At 44.1% G+C, this 17,147-nt stretch overlaps 3 protein-coding genes and 1 pseudogene across 5 annotated transcripts in view; 2 read left to right on the top strand and 2 right to left on the bottom strand.

Moving 5' to 3' along the window:
• Positions 1-10,960, top strand: part of NDUFB6 (NADH:ubiquinone oxidoreductase subunit B6) — an 11,397-nt gene extending 437 nt beyond the window's left edge. Inside the window, exons 2-4 of the mRNA XM_084798822.1 lie at positions 2,306-2,398; positions 8,118-8,162; positions 10,781-10,960. Coding sequence (XP_084654948.1) covers positions 2,306-2,398; positions 8,118-8,162; positions 10,781-10,849 — 207 coding nt within the window. The 3' untranslated portion in view covers positions 10,850-10,960. The remainder of the gene's footprint in view (positions 1-2,305; positions 2,399-8,117; positions 8,163-10,780) is intronic.
• LOC311607178 (large ribosomal subunit protein eL27-like) lies at positions 2,421-8,111 on the bottom strand (annotated as a pseudogene). The gene has a single exon. The product of its transcript is annotated as a large ribosomal subunit protein eL27-like (transcript).
• Positions 10,961-11,081: 121 nt separating the features above from the next.
• Positions 11,082-11,895, bottom strand: SMIM27 (small integral membrane protein 27). Its single transcript, XM_084798834.1, has 2 exons — positions 11,728-11,895; positions 11,082-11,430 (listed from the first exon to the last, which is right to left on the bottom strand). Exons 1-2 carry the CDS (start codon positions 11,770-11,772, stop codon positions 11,308-11,310), a joined length of 168 nt encoding a protein of 55 aa, XP_084654960.1. The 5' UTR covers positions 11,773-11,895; the 3' UTR covers positions 11,082-11,307.
• Positions 11,471-17,147, top strand: part of TOPORS (TOP1 binding arginine/serine rich protein, E3 ubiquitin ligase) — a 10,574-nt gene continuing 4,897 nt past the window's right edge. The window contains exons 1-2 of one of the 2 annotated variants that reach the window (XM_084798785.1): positions 11,471-11,773; positions 12,876-13,073. In XM_084798785.1, the coding sequence (XP_084654911.1) occupies positions 11,771-11,773; positions 12,876-13,073 (201 nt within the window). In that variant the 5' untranslated portion in view covers positions 11,471-11,770. The remainder of the gene's footprint in view (positions 11,774-12,875; positions 13,074-17,147) is intronic. The other variant, XM_084798786.1, reaches the window with a different exon arrangement.

The following is a 17,147-nucleotide window of genomic DNA, read 5'->3' as shown; positions in this document are numbered from 1 at the left end:
CAGGTTTATCCCAGACGCTGCTGTCACGTCGCGAGAGCCCCGCGCGGGGATCTGGAGTGCAGAAGCGGGCTGGCTCCCGGGAGGGTGACTCCCCTGTGGGTGTCAGGTGTGCCGAGAAGTCCGACTTTCAGCAGTGGATACCTTTCCTCGGGTCAAACCGGTCAGGGTTAAACTAGAGTTCACAGGCTGTGGTTTTAGTGTCTGAGAACTTACTCGATGTGTAAGGCTGAGGTGGCGTAGATGATCGGCCAACGCTGCACGCGATTACGGGAGGGCCAGCTGGTGTAGGATAGCCTCGTGGGGTCGCAGCGGAGGACAGCGCTCTGTTTGGTAGGCTTTGCCGGACACTTAAGCTCCCATTCTGTTTATCACTGTGTACTTCTAACGCGCTTTTGTGTGCTTTTGACGTGGGGAGGGAAGGGTTGAGACAGGGTTTCTCTGTGTAGCCTTGGCTGTCCTGGACTTGCTTTTGTAGACCAGGCTGGCCTCGAATTCACAGCGATTCACCTACCTCTGCCTCCTGAGTGCTGGGATTAAAGGCGTTGCGCCACCATGCCAGCTGCTTTTGTTTACTTTTAAATTGCATTCTATGACTTTATCAGGCAGAAAAACCCATTCATTCAAGGACTACTTTTTATTTTAAGGATTCCGGATTATTTTCTTGGAGGGTGTTATTAAGTCACATCAGTGATGAGAAATGAATACTATGTAGGAATTGTTTTCAGTTACTACTACTACTAGTACTACTACTAGTAATAACAATAATAATAAGTGAGGATTGTTTTCAGATACTTTAATAATAATAATAATAATAATAATAATAATAATAATAATAATAATAATAGGAAGTAACATACATGAGGCTCTTGCTATCTTTGAACCTAGTTTTCTGCTGAGGGTTTTGCATGAATTACTACTGCTACTACTGCTACTTCTTCTTCTTCTCCTCCTCCTCCTCCTTCTTCCCTTCCTCCTCCTTCTCTTCCTCCTCCTCCTCCCTCCTCCTCCTTCTTCTTCCCCCCCTTTTCTTTCTCCTTCTCCTCCTTCTTTTCTTTTTCATTCCTAAATAGTAGAAACAGTTCCTGTCATTTTAAATGTAAGGAAAAATGGCTTTTTCTTTAAAAATGAATGATTTGTTCCTGGTCACATGAAGGATTTCATGTTGAAATCCAAATGTAATGTACTGTCTTACTGTGTCACCAAGTGCAGCGCAACAGAAATTAGCGTAAACGATATTAGGCACTGAAGGTGGTGAAATTCAACTCCAATTCAAGGTGTCTCTTCCTTTCATATCTCACATCACCTGTTGATTTTGACAGTCACTGCTGACAACTTCAAACCTAGCTAGTGATTTACGGAAGTAATCATTTGTTGAAGTTTGTCTTACTTTACTTTGAGTGATTTTTTTTTTCTTCTTCTTAAACCATCTGCTGTAATACATAAACTAAAATCTCAGTTGAGTTTCTCCTGAGAAGGTGTTTCAGTCAAGTTGGCTGCCATGGAAAAGCCCCGTTCTCAGTGTCTCTTGACTGCTTACAGTGTGTGTCTGATCTCAGTGAGTTTAGAACACCTCCATTGTAGTTCACAGTCATGTTTTTTCTTGACCATGAATGCCTCATGTCTTGCAGAATGCTGCTTACTTGCAGAATACTACTCATCCTAAGCCTTGTTTGCTCTGGAGTCTATAGATGTTCTATAGGAAGCTAGAGTTAGTGAAAATATTGGAGCAGGTAGGTTAGCCTCAATCTGTCAGGAAATGTGTTCCACTGAGAAGTTTGTAAAGTAATTATCATACTATGACTTTGTGGTAGGGGTCTCATGCTAGGCTGAGTAAATGGCACATGTTGGTAGTCACAGCAACTCCAGAGGTTGAGTCAGACAGACTGCTGAGTGTTGAGGCCAGGCAGGCCAGCCTTGCGAAAGAGTAGGACCCCATCTCAAAGTAAATTAATGAAAAGTAAAAATGAGGATGGCCTGAGGTCAGAGAGATGGCTCAGTGCTTATGACCACTTGGCTCTTTCAGAGGACCCAGGTTCAGTTCCCAGCACCCACATGGTGGCGCACCACTGTCTGTAGCTCCAGTTCCAGGAGATCCAGTGCTTGCTGCTTTCTGTCCTCCGAGGGCACCAGGCACACTCCTGGTACACATACATGTGTGCAGACAAAATACCAATTCACAGCACACTCCTGGTACACATACATGTGTGCAGACAAAACACTAATTCACATAAAATACATAAATCTAAAGTATCAAAAATTTTAAAAGAGGATATTTGTTTATTTTGTGTTTGTGTTTCCCCCACAGATCTTTAAGGCGTACCGGTCCAGTCTCTTCACTGTTTCTCATGTGCTTGTACCTCTCTGGCTTATTCACTATTATTGCAAGTATCATTTGGCTGTAAGTATGTTTAAATGTGTGTTTTTCAGAACTTATTTTTAATATTGTCTAATAGTTTCCTGTGGCTATGCTGTACTCAGGAAATAATATGCCATATTAAGCTGATTTTAAGGTTCTTTGAATTCTTTTGGGTAAAAGGTTTAATTGAACTTAAGTACTTTTATATACAAGTAGTTTCAAAACTTAAAATTCAAAGATTACTCTTCTTCTTACATACAACTACTTTATAACTTGAAGCGCATTTCCTTGAAGTAGTGTTTAAGTGATTAGAATGCCTAAACCTGAATCCTGAGCAGGTGGCAGAAAAATGATTGCTGTTCGTTTTTGTTTTTGTTTAGTTTTGTTTTTAGTGTAGGTCAGTCAGGAATGCGATATCATTCAAAACAGTTTGTCATTGTCTCATTTTCCTTTGCTTTTGATTTTTCATAATTTTTTTTCCTTTGGAGTCTAGGGTGTCTAAAAATAGGAATTTCTTCATGGCTCTTGGGCGTGTTGACCAGAGTCACTTGCTGTGGTTTAAAGACAAAGGCTAGCCCAGTATGGTTGGTACGTGCTGGAAGAGGGAACAGTAGTGCCGCCCTGCGTGCAGTGAGCTCAGACAGTGTAAAGAGGGCATTCTGTGCCCAGAGAGAGTTGCTAGAGTGGGCTGAACGTGCCTGTTTGGGGAGCCTTAGTGGCAGCAGCCTGGTACAGGATATTGGAATGTGAGGAGGAGGAGGAGGAGGAAGGACCCGGAGGTGGGGAGGCTAAGCTTGCAGGGTGTGGCCATGGTGACAGACATTTGCTGGACGTGAGGAGCTTGATCAAATAAGTGTACTGATGGAAAAGGGAGAAGCCCCTGGGGATGGAATCAGAACTGGAAGCATTGCTATGAGCTCACAGTTATTACTGGGCATTCATAGGTGGATAGAGAGATAACCATGGGTGTGGATGCGGACATGAGCTCCTACTCATGGCCCGCCCATTAAGAGGGCCTGGGGACAGCACTCTCCCTAAGTTACGCTCCAGCAGGCAGCATCTCAGTGTTGTCACCCCTGAGGTGGACTGAAACCGTGTGCCGCTTCATAGATAGCAGCAAGAAGAAAGCTGCCTCAGCTTTGTGATAGCCCTGCCTGTGCACATCATTTGAATCATGAAGCAAGCCCAGCTGGAGGGAATGTTCCAAAGGAGCAAGATTAATGGCTTGTTACCTTCAAATGTGCTAAGGTCACGAAGGTTAAAGAATGTCATAAGACGGCTTGAAGGATGTGGGTTTACTACTCCTGTCATGTGGTCTCCAGGGATCGAACTCAGGGTGTTAGGCTTAGCAGCAAGTGTTTGCACTGTGAGCCATCTCCCGGACTCACAATTTGTCCTTCGAGCAACAAGTATGGGATGCTTAGCATGTCCTCCTAACTGAAAGAATATATAGAAGTAAGTTTTTGACATCCACAATATGTAGTATGTTAGAAGGTAGATAGCAAATTCGAGGAAGGGTATGGAAGGAACACATTATGCCAATTGGAAGGATGAACACAGCCATATGCCCCCCGACCAAAGTAGCTAGACAAAGTGTTTTAAGCTGATTGACTGGGATTTAGGGAGCTCTTGAGGGCGTTCCAGCTCTCTGGGAGTAAGGACCATAGCAGGATGTTGTGGCCTTAACTCTAATAGAGCATCATTTATCTTTAACCCAAGCAGAACGTGCATTTCTCATCTGTTGATTTATTCTAAGCAGCAAGCATTGAGCCTTCCTGGTTTCAGGCTCCTAGGGCCTGAGAACTTGAACTTAATTTCATCTTATGACCCAAATGGAGATTTGGAGTCAAAATGGTTTCTGTTATGCTAATAGGTTGTTAACAGAGAAGCTACAGTCATGCTAGGAACTAAAGTAGGTCTCAACAGGGGCTATAGAGTTTAAGCATGTTAAGCAGGTTACCACATCAGAGAGTGGCGTACATTACTGGTGCTTGGAACCATGTTCACTTGCAAGTCCATGGGCCTTTTCATGTCACTGTCGCAGTTTTAGCAAGTTGACCCCTAGAAAAAGAACACTGCCTTCTGTCAGGGAATGTTGGAAACATCTGAGAGTGGCTGTGGAACAGACGTGGTCAGAGTGTTGCCTGGGAATTCAGTTTGTTAGTTTTATATTTTAAATTAAAGTGTACTTTTATCTTAATTAAACTGCAATACCTCCGATAAAATAGGAACAAGCTTATTCTGTCCCTACTGTCTTTGAACTAATTAAATTTGAACTCTTAAGGCAATTCCACTTACAAATGTAATCACATTTTCTTAAGTGCTTTAAACCCATTTATAAATCTTATTTGTTAAGACTTTAGATATTTTATATCTAAGTATAATTTTAGATATATCTATGGTAAATTGATATAAAAGGAACTTTTATTTGCCTGCTTCAATTGCCTCTGAGAGTTACTGCCTCTGTCTGCTAATCTAGGCCTAGTCCTGGAAGCTTCTAGCCTCTTTATAATCTAACCAAGACCTAGAATGTTTCAGCCTCTGAGACTTACTGCTGAATAAGCTCACCCTTTCTTGTCCTTTCTGAGCTCTGGGCTGGCTGGTTCAATTCAGCTGTTCTGGCTCAAACTCCTCTCCCAGCTGATTTATTCAATCTGGCTTCTCTCTTGGCCTCGGAATTGCTCTGCTTGGCCTCAAACTAACTCCAGCAATCTTTTCTAATCTGCTGGCTCCTTCTCATTCTCTCTTTGGCTTTTCCTGTCTTCACTGTCTAGCTTGTTCTGTCATTGAACCTCTCTGTGTAAAACTCTCCTGTGAAAACTGCCTCCTCTCTCTCTGCATTGCCCCGTAAGTAGCTTCCCTCTCCTCTCGATTGTGAGAGTTGGATATATCCTATTCTGTCAAATCTTTCTCTGGTTTGTTACTTTGTCTGCCACTCAATTAGGCACCACTTTCAAACATGGGTGCTTCCTTCTTTCTACAAACTAACTGTACTTTCATTGTTTGGGATTAAAACAAAAGCATGTACCACCATGCGAGGACCTAAGCTTTTCTTCTCCTGAAACTTGCTCTATACCTCATCGATCTTGAACTCAGATCTGCTTGTCTCTGGATTAAAGGTGTGTTTGTATCGGGCCTTTTAAAATTACCTATTATTTTATTAGTTCTTTGAGAGTATCATACAACTACAATATATTTTGATTATATTCACCTCTCTCCGATTCTTTCCAGATCCACTTCATTTCTCTACCCACCCTTACTTAAATTTTTTTTAATCTTTTATTTTTTAATGATGGAAACAAAAATATACCTAAAAGCTTCTGGGGAAACCATTTGTTCTTTCCTGTCTTGTATTGTTCCTCAAGCTTGACCCTGGCCTTCCTCCTGGCCTTGCGTTTCAGGGCTGGGTCTCTAAAGACATCCTTGTTGACCACAGTCTTGTCCAGGGGGATATCCACAGAGTACTTGGTGGACATGAGGCGATTGTAGTTACAAACTTTCACAAAGGTCTCGATCTTTGGCCTCTTGGAGATTTTCTTCTTGGCCATGGCAGGTGTCACTTTTCAGGCATGGTGGTCAATTCCAGCCACCAGGGCATGGCCGTAAGGGCCGTCTGACGTGCCATCATCAATGTTCTTCATGATGACGGCTTTGTGTCCTGAAAAGGGTCCAGCCAGGACCAGCACCACCTTCCCGGGTTTCATGAACTTGTCCATTTCAACAGGAAGCAGCTGGCACCCAGCAGAAGGCCCTTAAATTTTAAAAAACGTATTTTCCTGCTGGGCTAATTCTAGCACTCTGGGAGGCAGAGGCAGGTGGATCTTTGTGAGTACGAGACCAGCCTGGTCTGCAAAGTGAGTCCAGGACAGCCGAGGTTACACAGAGAAACCCTGTCTCGAATAACCAAAAAATAAAAAAATATTTCCCTTTGTGTGTGTGTGTGTGTGTGTGTGTGTGTGTGTATGTACACATACGTACGTACATGTGAGTGCAGATGCCCATGGAAGCCAGAAGAGTCCAGTCTCCCTGGATCTGGAGTTACAGTTAACCGTGAGCTGAGCATTGTGTGTGAGTGCTGGGAACTGATACCTGTAAGCCATCTCTCCAGTCCTGTCCCACCGTTTAGAAGTTGGCATTTATCTAGTTATACTGAGTGTAGCTTCCTTTATCATCTCTGTGACGGAGCTGTCTTGGGACTGGAAATACCTTTGTCCTCTAGCAGAAGCGTATTTATTTAATGAGCTGCAGTACTGAGTTGACAAAAGAGACATTACTATGGTTTTCTGAGGGACTCATGCTTTCTTAGCCATTGGGGCACATAGTTCAGCATTCAAGCGTGATGGCGTCTGGGCCACTTACCCTTAATTCTTTCTCCTGGTTCATGTAGCTGAGTTCTTCATTACAGTAACATTTGCTTCAGTAACTGAATTCTACATCTCTCAGGAGACATTTTACTGTCTTCTTGACTTTGAACACAGTTCTTTTTAAAATAAAATCTAAAAAAAATATATTATTACTGTGGGGGGGCCCATACAAATGTTCCATAATATGCTGTGGGAGGTCAGAGGACAATTTTGTGGAGTTGGTTTTCTCCCTTTATCTTCATGTGGGTTCTGGAGATGAACCCAGGTTGCCAGGCCTGTGTGGCAAGTGCTTTACGCAGTTACCTCACTGGCTCTGGCCACAGTTCATCTAATAAAGACATTTTATTTGTTTTTTAATTTTTTTCATGTGCATTGGTGTGAGGGTGTCAGAATCCCTGGAACTGGAATTGTAGACAGTAGTGAGCTGCCATGTGTGTGTTAGGAATTGAACCCGGGTCCTTTGGAAGAGCAGACAGTGCTCTTAACCACTGAGCCATCTCTCCAGCCTCAAGTCATTTTATTTCCCTTGCATTAAAGTCTTAAGTTTCTCTCGTAATCTTGGTCCCCTTGCCTTATATGTTATGTCGTACATCAATGCCAATAATCTTTTAAAGATTTTGGTGTGGTATCTTGTGTAGACATACATGCCTTATGAGTTTTTAAATTCTACATTTATATATTAAGCACTTCCTATATGCAATACACTGTAAACAAGGGTGCAGCAGTGCACTCAGCAGATTGTGTCCCTGCCTCATAAGATGCTTGTTCTAGTATTGGAGACTGGCAACAAGTACGCGAATAAGATACATATATGGTTATAGGAGGTAACCAATTCTTTTAAGAGAAGTTGAGGAGCGTAAAGGAATAGAGAATGACAAGGAACGCCATTTTTTATCAGAGCTCTCTGCAGAGGCGATGCTAAAAGATACCTAACGGGATGAGGCGAGGGGACAAGCAGATATTCAGGAGGACTGCATTTCTGGTGGAGGAGTCCGCAAGCACAAAAGCCCTGGGACGCAGCAGGCTTTGCTGTTTGGACTATTAGCTAGGGGGCCATTGTGACGAAGGTAGTGGGGACAGAGCGGGAGAAAGTCAGTCAATCAGTCAGCCAGGGGTGAGTTCATGAAGGGTTTTAGAGATCGCAGCGGGGACTCCTCCTTTTTATTTTAGGATTATGAAACTTTGAGCAGAGATGTGATCCATGTTGAAAGCACCGTGCTACTTGTGTTGTTGTGGCCATGAGTAGAAGTTTATTGACAACTAAGTAGAGATGCTTAATTAATATGTGCCCAGCATCCTGGGAGAATTGGGAGCTTAAGTAAAAATCTGGGATAAGATCTACCATATTTTAGAAGAAATTCTAACAATGTAACTTAATAGAATTATTTTTATTGCAGACAAAACCATATGGCATTGTTGAAAAGAAGCTAAGAATATTCCCAGTAAGTCTCAAAACTCCAGTTTTTCCTATTGTATGTTATCCCTGCCCCAGGTCTACAAGTGATTGCCAAACTCATTAGAATAAAATGATTCTTTCTTACTGTCAGCTTAAGTGTGCTTGTGTAGTATTGTAGGGGGAAAAAAGGAGAGACAGTATGAAGGAGCAACTGAAAACAAAAATGGGGAGTGGACACTATGTTTCTCAACCTTGTTTTTTGTTTGTTTGTTTTCTCTGTGTAATAGCCCTGGCTGTCCTGGGACTCTCTTTGTAGACCAGGCTAGCCTCAAACTCACAGAGATCTGCCTGCCTCTGCCTCCCGAGTGCTGGGACTACCTGTGTGCGCCCCCAGGCCTGCTCTCCCTGACTGCCCTAGAGTAGAAGGCCCCACCAACGTTCCAGGGTAAAGGACTACAGAAGAGATGCCTGAACAGGCAGCTGACAACTAGAACGCTACTATTTCCAGATTCTAACTTTGGCTTTGTGCCTACAGTTCTTATTCTGTGACATTAAGACACATTAGTGTGAATTAAACTTTATATTACAAAGATATAAGCTCTAGAAGTAAGTAAAAAATAAGTTCTTTCACACCTTAATCCCAGCACTCAGAATGTTCACCACAATAATTGACTACTACCATATTTTACCTTTTGTTAATTCAAATTTAAATTAAACTAAATGTGTTGGTATACACCTGTCATCCCAGCGCTCCTCTGATGAGGCAGGAGCATCTCTGTGAGCTGAAGCCCAGCTTGGTCTATCTAGTGAATTTCCAGACAGTCAGCGATATATAGTTAGTCCCTATCTCAAAAACAGTAATATATATTTTATTGGTCTTAACAACCAATAAAAATACCAATTTGCATTTTATATATAATAAATCATATTACATATGTTTAAATACATTTCTGTTTACATATATCAATATTAGCATGTAGTATATATATAATATATAAATTGGTATTTTTATTGGTTGTTAGTGAGATTATTGTTTAGTATACTAAAACATGTCTATCTCGACTTACAAATAATGAATTATTATAACTATAAATTCAAACTTCAGTTAAGTAGCATGTGTTACAGCAATCTGTTATCAGCTGCAACAAGGGACTTTTAGGGAGAACCATCAAAATTGAGTAACTGTCCATACTGGAAGTATGCTTTAGGAAATAACAGGAAACTTATTTACTTATGTGTAACCGATGTATGTCAGACCCCACGTAGTCTCAGAGTAGGACATTAACTTGCTGGTTTTGGTAGCTGGCTAAGTAATATTTATTCTTTGCCTGCCTGCCTATCTAATTACGTTTATTTTGTTATTCTTGTTCAAAGGACGAGACAGGCTCTGTTCAGAAGACTGTATCAGTGATTTTGTGACATTTCCTTTTTTCTGTATTTTCTTTTTTTTTAATGATTTATTTATTATTTATACAATGTTCTGCCTGCATGTGAGCCAGCAGGCCAGAAGCGGGCATCAATCACGTTATAAATGGTTGTGAGCCACCATGTGGTTGCTGGAAATTGAACTCAGAACCTTTGGAAGAGCAGCCAGTGTTTTAACCTTTGAGCCATCTCTGCAGCCCTATATTTTCTTTTTTTTTTTTTACTATAGTGGGCCTTTCTGTTTCTATGTTTTTGACCACTTCCAAAACCTCCCTTTTGGGAATCTGCCAAATGGCCATGTGTTTTAGAATAGAACAGGCCATGACAGTGCCGCACGTCTCTGGCTCAGTAGAGCCAGTGCCCTTCTTCCTGATGTGATAGACTAGTATGAGGCAGGCCGTCCTCCCCAGTCGGTGTTCTCAATCCTTATTAAGATGAACGCCCGAGGTTAACTAGCTTTTCCATGCAGTGTCTGAATGTGCAATAACATACAATGACCATCTGTGCAGACAATATTTTTCTGACACCTGGAGGCAGAGGTTGAGAGAGTAGATGGAAAGAATAAAGTACTAAATCTTGTAATAAGTACGTTATTATCTTGATTGTGGCAATAGTCTTACAGGTGTGTCCATACTAAAGAATTTTATAGCTTAAATATACACTATATTGTTTCTATCCCTCTTTCATTGTAAGTCCTCATGAATAATTTGATTAATCTTTTTTAGTTTTACATACAAATTAGTACAGGTAAAAATATGGCATCCAAATTGAAGTGTTTTAGGTAAAATGCAAAATAATTTTGAAGTTTTTGTTTGAGACAAGGTCGATCTATATGGTTTTATCTGTCCTGGAACTTGCTATGTAGACCAGGCTAGCTTCAAACTTACAGAGATGTACCTGCTTCTGCTTCTACCGAGTGCTGGGATTAAAGGTATGCACCATGTCTGGCTTAAAACCCCCACTCCAAGGGTTGCTCTGTGTAGCCTTGGCTGTCCTGTAACTCACTCTGTAGACCAGGCTGACCTTGAATTCAGAGATTGACCTGTCTCTGACTCCCAAGTGCTGGGATTAAAGATGCTCACCACCACTCCCTGGCTACTTGGCTTACTTTTAAGTTAATAGAATGTAAAATATGCTTATAATCATTTATTGTATTGAACACATGTTGAAATAGTTTAAAATAAAATGTACACTTAATGAAGATATTTTCCTAGTAAACACTTGGCTTGTCTTTCCCAGGGTGATACAATTCTGGAGACTGGAGAAGTGATTCCACCAATGAAAGATTTTCCTGATCAACATCACTGAAGAGCGCCTACAAACATAAAAGACTTGTTTAATGGCACAAGTATGTTCCTAAAGTGCTGTATTTACTGAATCTGCTTCCTGGAAAAGTAACTAATAAAGCTTATTCCCAGAGTGGTGTTGTATTACTTTATAAAAGTTGTTCCATTTGAGACTAACAGTAAAAAGACATACTAAACAAAGCTATTAGCTACTTTTTTCCTGTCTATTTTGATAAACAGGATGCAAAACACGATTTAGTCACATGATAGATTTATTTACATACTGATATAACAGGAGATGAAGTGTTCGGAGCACCAGGATGAAAAACTATGACCTGATACAAAAAAGGCTGTCTTGCCTATTTAAAAATTAGCATGCTAGCGCTTATCACAAAAGACTATTCGCAGTTTTGTATTGTGAATTTTACTTAAATGTCTACATAAGTGCACTATTTGAGGAAAAGAACTGTTGGCTGAGAATTATGAAAGTTCATTCATTCCGAAGAATTTGTCTGGAAACTCCTTGTGTAGCCGTCGTCGCGCTGCTACAGTTGATGCGTAGATGACGAATCCCCAGGAGAGCAAGACGATCGCAAGGAGCAACTAAAAGGGGGCAGGAAAGGCAAAAAGAGAAATCTACGTGCTGGGAACTTTCCCAGGTTACCAGGCAGCTACAGGTGGAAGCCGAGTATCTCAGACATTGAGCCTAGCGGGCCCTGCGACCCTTGACGTAAGAGGCGGAAGAGCGTGTCCTCCAGGAAGAGGCGGAGCCGAGGGCAGGGCGTGAACGCTCAATTTAGGAATGGGCTCTGGACTTCCAAGCCGCGAGCAAACAGCCTGCCTTCGGCTTGTGGGCCCCGGGATGGGGCGCCCCGGAGCCCCACGGCCCCCGGTACCTACCAAGGAGTAAATCCAGTCCAGGGTTCGTCGACTCACCGGCCTCATGGTAAGGGGGCGGCGGGGACGGGGCGGCGCGGGCTCTACCGCCCGCTCCCGGGCGCCGTTCGCCCCGCCGCGGCAGCCATCTTTCCGCGGGGCCCTGCGCGCTCCCGCGGGCTTCCGCCCGGAGTCGGGACGCGTCACGTGACCCGGGCCTAGCCCGCCTTCCAGGCAGCGGAGGAAAAAAAAACGTTAAGATCGCGCTTTTTAAAAAAAAATCCCTCAACTGTTTTTCTCCCCTCCAGTTGCAGTGCGGTGTTAATGCAAAATAATGTGCCATCGTGTGCATGTAAAAGTTTATTTGAAAATTCCAGTTCGCGCTGGAAGGATTTTAAATTGCCGCCCCACATCCGTTTGCACAAAATGCGGTTGTGGGTTCATGTGTTTAGCATAAGCAAATATCACCCACTCCTTTACGGAACTAAAGAGTCTTTGGAAACTTGTTAATTGAGCCACTCATCCAGAACAAATAGTAAGAATATGAACAGCGCTTTTTGCTGGGAATATTTTTAACTATGTGGCACACGTTATCTTCACGGTGGATCTGCCAGTGAACAAGTGTTGACGGGACGTTTATGGAGTGCTTAGGACACCAAGTCACAGGAAGGGCAGTTTTGACCGCTCGCTACTAGCTCAGCCCGAGGATGCTGGCAGTGTTTGCAGCGGAGGCCGGGCTGGCGGAGGCTGGAACGCGCGGCTTTGGGTGCAGACGGGTCAGGTTTTAGTGCAGATATGAAGGAGCTGAAAGGGGGAGTCAGGCGGCCAGGAGAAACTGGGGACGAGACCGACCCCTGGTGTCCATCCCAGCTGAGAAAGACGTGATGGGGACCGGGGTACTCGGGGTGCTCAGCCCGGTTCTTGGGATACTAGCGAGGATTCTGGCAACTTGTCGAAACTCGCGAGGTCCCCACGATCCCGGGGCTGTGAGTTAATTTATCCGAGTTTGCGGTGGGGGCAGGGAAGGGTCCGGTGTCTGCGCTAGGCACCGCCCCCTGCGGCGGGTTGCCATCTGCGCACGCGCCGGGTGGCGGCGGTGGTGGTGGCGGAGGCGGGTCTCGCCTTCTCTCCACCCCCAAACTGCCTTCGGTGATGAGCGTTCTACGTCACAGGGGTCGCAGCCGCCGCCGCCGGGGTCTCCGCTGTCTCGCGAGGAGGGTGAAGCGCCCCCTCTGGCGCCCGCGGAGGAGGGGAGGCGCCGAAGCCGCCGGGTACGCCTTCGCGGGTCCTGCCGCCACCGGCCGAGCTTGCTGAGCCGGCGGGAGCTGGCCTCCAGCGGCCCAGCGGGGCCTCCGACCGCGTCCTCCGAGGTGAGTCGGGCGGGAACAATGGGCGACGGGTCGGCGGGCCCGGGAGCAGCGTCCCGGCCAGGCCCTCCGGCCTCCCGGGGCTGGGGGTGGCGACACCGCCGGGGCACCTGTGGATCGGGCGCCGGTGGGCGAGGAAGGGGAGTGTCTGCCTCCCGGCTCCACCGCAGGGGCGCGAGCTCGGCTGGTTACTGGAAAGAGCTGTGTGTCCCGGCGGAACAGCTGCCACTGATGGGAAGTGACCTTGGCGGGACCCCAGCGCCCACCCCACCCCCACCCCCACCCCGAACCCCGCCTGTGAAATGGGAATGGCTTTTCAGTTAGTCGGAGTTATGTAACGGATGTGGTGTGGCTGTCTTTGCATCCCAGACAGCGGTTCTCGGGCTAAGGAAGTCACTTAAGGCTAGAGGAGTTTGTGCACCGTTACACGCTGTGGACAGGACTTGTGTTCCCTGTGACTTCATCGCATATCTAGTTCAGCTTTTCCTCCTGGGCTGTTGATGCTGACCGGCAGGCTGGAGAGGGACAGTGCAGAGGTGTGGTGCTCAGCTGTACTCTGTCTTTCTTACCTGGAATGAATGGCTTTCTCTGGGAATAGTTCCCAAGCAACCCAAGACTGGTCTGGAGTTCCCTGTGTAGCAAAGGGTGACCTTGATATTTCGACCCTCTTGCTGTGTGTTGGGATTGCAGGGTGCTCAGTTCCAATAAAAACCTTTTCATTACTGAAATTGAAATTAAAGCTGGGCAGTTGGTATACGACTTTTAATCCCAGCAATTAGGAGACAGAGTCAAACTGATCTCTGGGTTCAAGGACAGCCAGGCATACAGAGAAAAAAATTAAATTTGGTCATTTAGGTCCTATTACTTTTTTCGGGGGCGGGGTTTGGGCTGTCCTGGACTCGATTTGTAGACCAGGCTGGCCTTGAACTCAAAGCGATCTGCCTCCCGAGTGCTGGGATTAAAGGCGTTCGTCACCACACCCCGAGCAGGTCCTATAACTTCTAAGATTGATTAAACTACTCATTGACAAGCAGAACCGAGACTGCTTTGAACAGCCATCGTTTGCATTGTTCTAGTTTGCCTCCTTGGGAATGTTGCTAGCCACTTTGCTCAGACAGTTTTTGGAAACCTGTCAGAGTTATGGGTGATAATTACTACCAGAATCAAACTTTTCCGTAAGTTAGGCAGCTATGTTGAATTCTTTTATCAAGCACCAAATGTTTATTGGATTAGATCCCTTTCACACAACATTCTTTTTCTTCTTTTTTGAGACAAGGTTTCTCTGTGTAGCCTTGGCTGTCCTGGACTCTGTAGACCAGGCTGGCCTTGAACGCACAGATCCACCTGCCTCTGCCTCCTCAGTGCTGGGACTACAGTGCTTGCTGTCAAGTGATTATTTAAGGAGAAATAACTTTTGTCTTTGTCCCAGATTGATCTCTAGGGAGGTCATACGAAGAAGTGGTGATTCTAGCTGGATGTGGTATCCATGCCTTTAATCCGAGCTCTCGAGGCAGAGCAGGCGGATCTGTGAGTTGCAGGCCCACCGTGGCTACACAAGGAGACCTTGTTCTCACCACCCCAGAAGTGCTGGTCCTTGGTATTGACTGGTGCTGCACTGCAGTTACTCAAGTTTTTCAAATCAGCCAGTGATTTATTTATTTAGGTTTTTAAGACAGGGTTTCTCTCTGTACCCTTGGCTATCCTGCACTCACTTTGTAGACCAGGCTAGCCTCCAATTCACAGAGATCCACCTGCCTCTGCCTCCCAAGTGCTGGGATTAAAGGCGTGCGCCACCACCACCACCACCCAGTCGCCAGTCCTTTCCTTTTCTTTTCTTTTTTCTTCTTCTTCTTTTTTTTTTCCCCTTCTGTTTTTCAAGACAGGGTTTCCCTTGGCTGTCCTAGACTCACTTTGTAGACCAGGCTGGCCTCGAACTCACAGCTATCCGCCTGCCTCTGCCTCTTTAGTGCTGGGACTACAGTGCTTGCTGTCAAGTGATGATTTAAGGAATACTGTAGAAAGAGATGTTTATAGAAGTCTTGACTTTGGGGGAAAGACAAAACTCTGAAGTTCGTGCAGTTTCCCAGATGCCCAGTCTAGCTTTCATTAGATTCAGTTCTGATTCCTTATCTCCACCTATTTTCGCTGGATATGTGTGAGTTTATGAAGAGCTGGTTAATCCGCTCTGGAGAAATTAACTTGTAGTCTTAATCACTAGGTTACTAAGGTGGAGGAACATTTACAAGGCTTCTAGAACAGGAAATACAAAATAGAAATGGGTCTTTGCTTCATAAATTGGGACTTTTTGTGCAGATGTCTTAGTCTCAGTCTGTTTCCTAGCCATCCCAATATGGTTGTTAGTTTACTTACCAAGGTTTGTAGTCATCACCCAAATGTAATTATGGAACATTTTCATCTTCTCAGGAATAAATCTCATTACCAGCTCAAGTCATCTTTCCCTCTTAATAGATTGGACTATTTTTGGTCATTATTATGAGTGGTGCCATAAATGTGTGGGGTGGGAGTGCACGTGTGTGTGTGTGTGTGTGTGTGTGTGTGTGTGTGTGTGTTGTTTATTAGAATGTTATGTTGTACTGATTTTATCACTAATTTTGTGTGTACATCTTTATATATTTATAAATATAAAACTCACTGGGTCTTGTTAGTGTTGCCTGTATCTATGTGGCTGTCAAGTCATCCAAATGGGTACGGGCGGCCCACCATAGCCGCCTTTCAAAGAAAAGGGCCCCTCCCTCTACAGCAGCCATCAATCAGTTTTGGGAGTTTTCCAGTCATAACTGTCCCTCGCCCCCTACTAGGTATTGGATTCCTTGGATCTGGAGTTATAGATGAATGTGAGCTCCACCGTGGTGGTGTGTCCTAAAAGACAATTTTAGTATTAGTGCTGATTTTTGAACAGGCAGTTTCTTGATTACATCATCATTACATTGCTATTTAATGTTTCTAACTAGAACTCTGCTGTGTAGCTAAATATATTGTATGGAAATATAACAAGTATAATGTGTTGTTGTTATTGTTGTTGTTTTCCTTTTAAGTTTTCTGGAAATAGAAACCAGGCCTGCCTTTTGTGTAGCAGACAGGCAGGCCTACCTGAGCTATATTCATCCCAGGCCCAAATTGTAAATTTCTTGGATATTAGAAATGTTCAGTAAACACTGAAATTCACCTTCCAAAGAAACAAATTAAGAAAAAAAAAGTGTTTTATATCTTGAAATTTACTGATCTCCCCCTTGTCCATTCTAACTCATTGTGTTGGGGCTAACTAAAGTCAGTGCAGTGTCTTTTGTATCTTAGAGCTAGTTTTAATTGAACCCTGGTAATCGGCCATGTTGCCTCGCCATGTTACAATCCTTTCCTCTTCTGCTTTTTGTTTGCTATGTGTACATGCTGTCTTTGATCCTTGAGCATTTTCTCTTTTTTGACTTAAAAAATGGGTGTGGTGGGGCACGCCTTTAATCCCAGCACACGGGGTAGGGGGCTGGGGGATGTCCAAGTTCCACCATAGTCTAACAGTCCAGGACAGCCGAGGCTACACCGAGAAACCCTGTCTCGAAAAAGCAAAAATCAACACCGTTTTTCTGAATGGGTTGATTATAAATAGAGGGAAATACTGAGAGACGGGTGCGATAATGTTGAGAGTTTAGAATACATTCAAAGAGGCTAAGGATATGTAGCTAACTGGTATTTATTTGCCTGGCAATCTTTAGAGCCTGGGTTATATTCCCCAGAACCAGATGAAGGAATGCAAGCCAACAGGCAGTATTAGGAGTTGTGAGAAGAAGACATTAAAGAAACATTGTGGTATGGTTCTGAGAAAGTCAAGCCTGTGTTGGAACACTTGTATTTCATTGGTACAGGTTTTTAGTTCTTTTTCAACCAGTGAGTTCAGTATTTAGGAAAATTACAGTGCTGTCACTGAGCCAGCTTAGCATTTGAGTGGTGGTGGAGTTCCTTAGGAAGAGAGTGGAAGATGAGTGATATTCTCAGCTATTTAAAGAAAGGAACTTTTAAAATATGAACAAGATGGTTAGTATAGAATTTAGCATAAGAAAGGAT

The sequence above is a fragment of the Acomys minous genome, assembly GCF_964271855.1.
Source record: "Acomys minous genome assembly, chromosome: 1".
NCBI lineage: Eukaryota > Metazoa > Chordata > Mammalia > Rodentia > Muridae > Acomys > Acomys minous.
The sequence above is the reverse complement of the archived record's forward strand: the minus strand, read 5'-3'. Positions and strand labels throughout refer to the sequence as shown.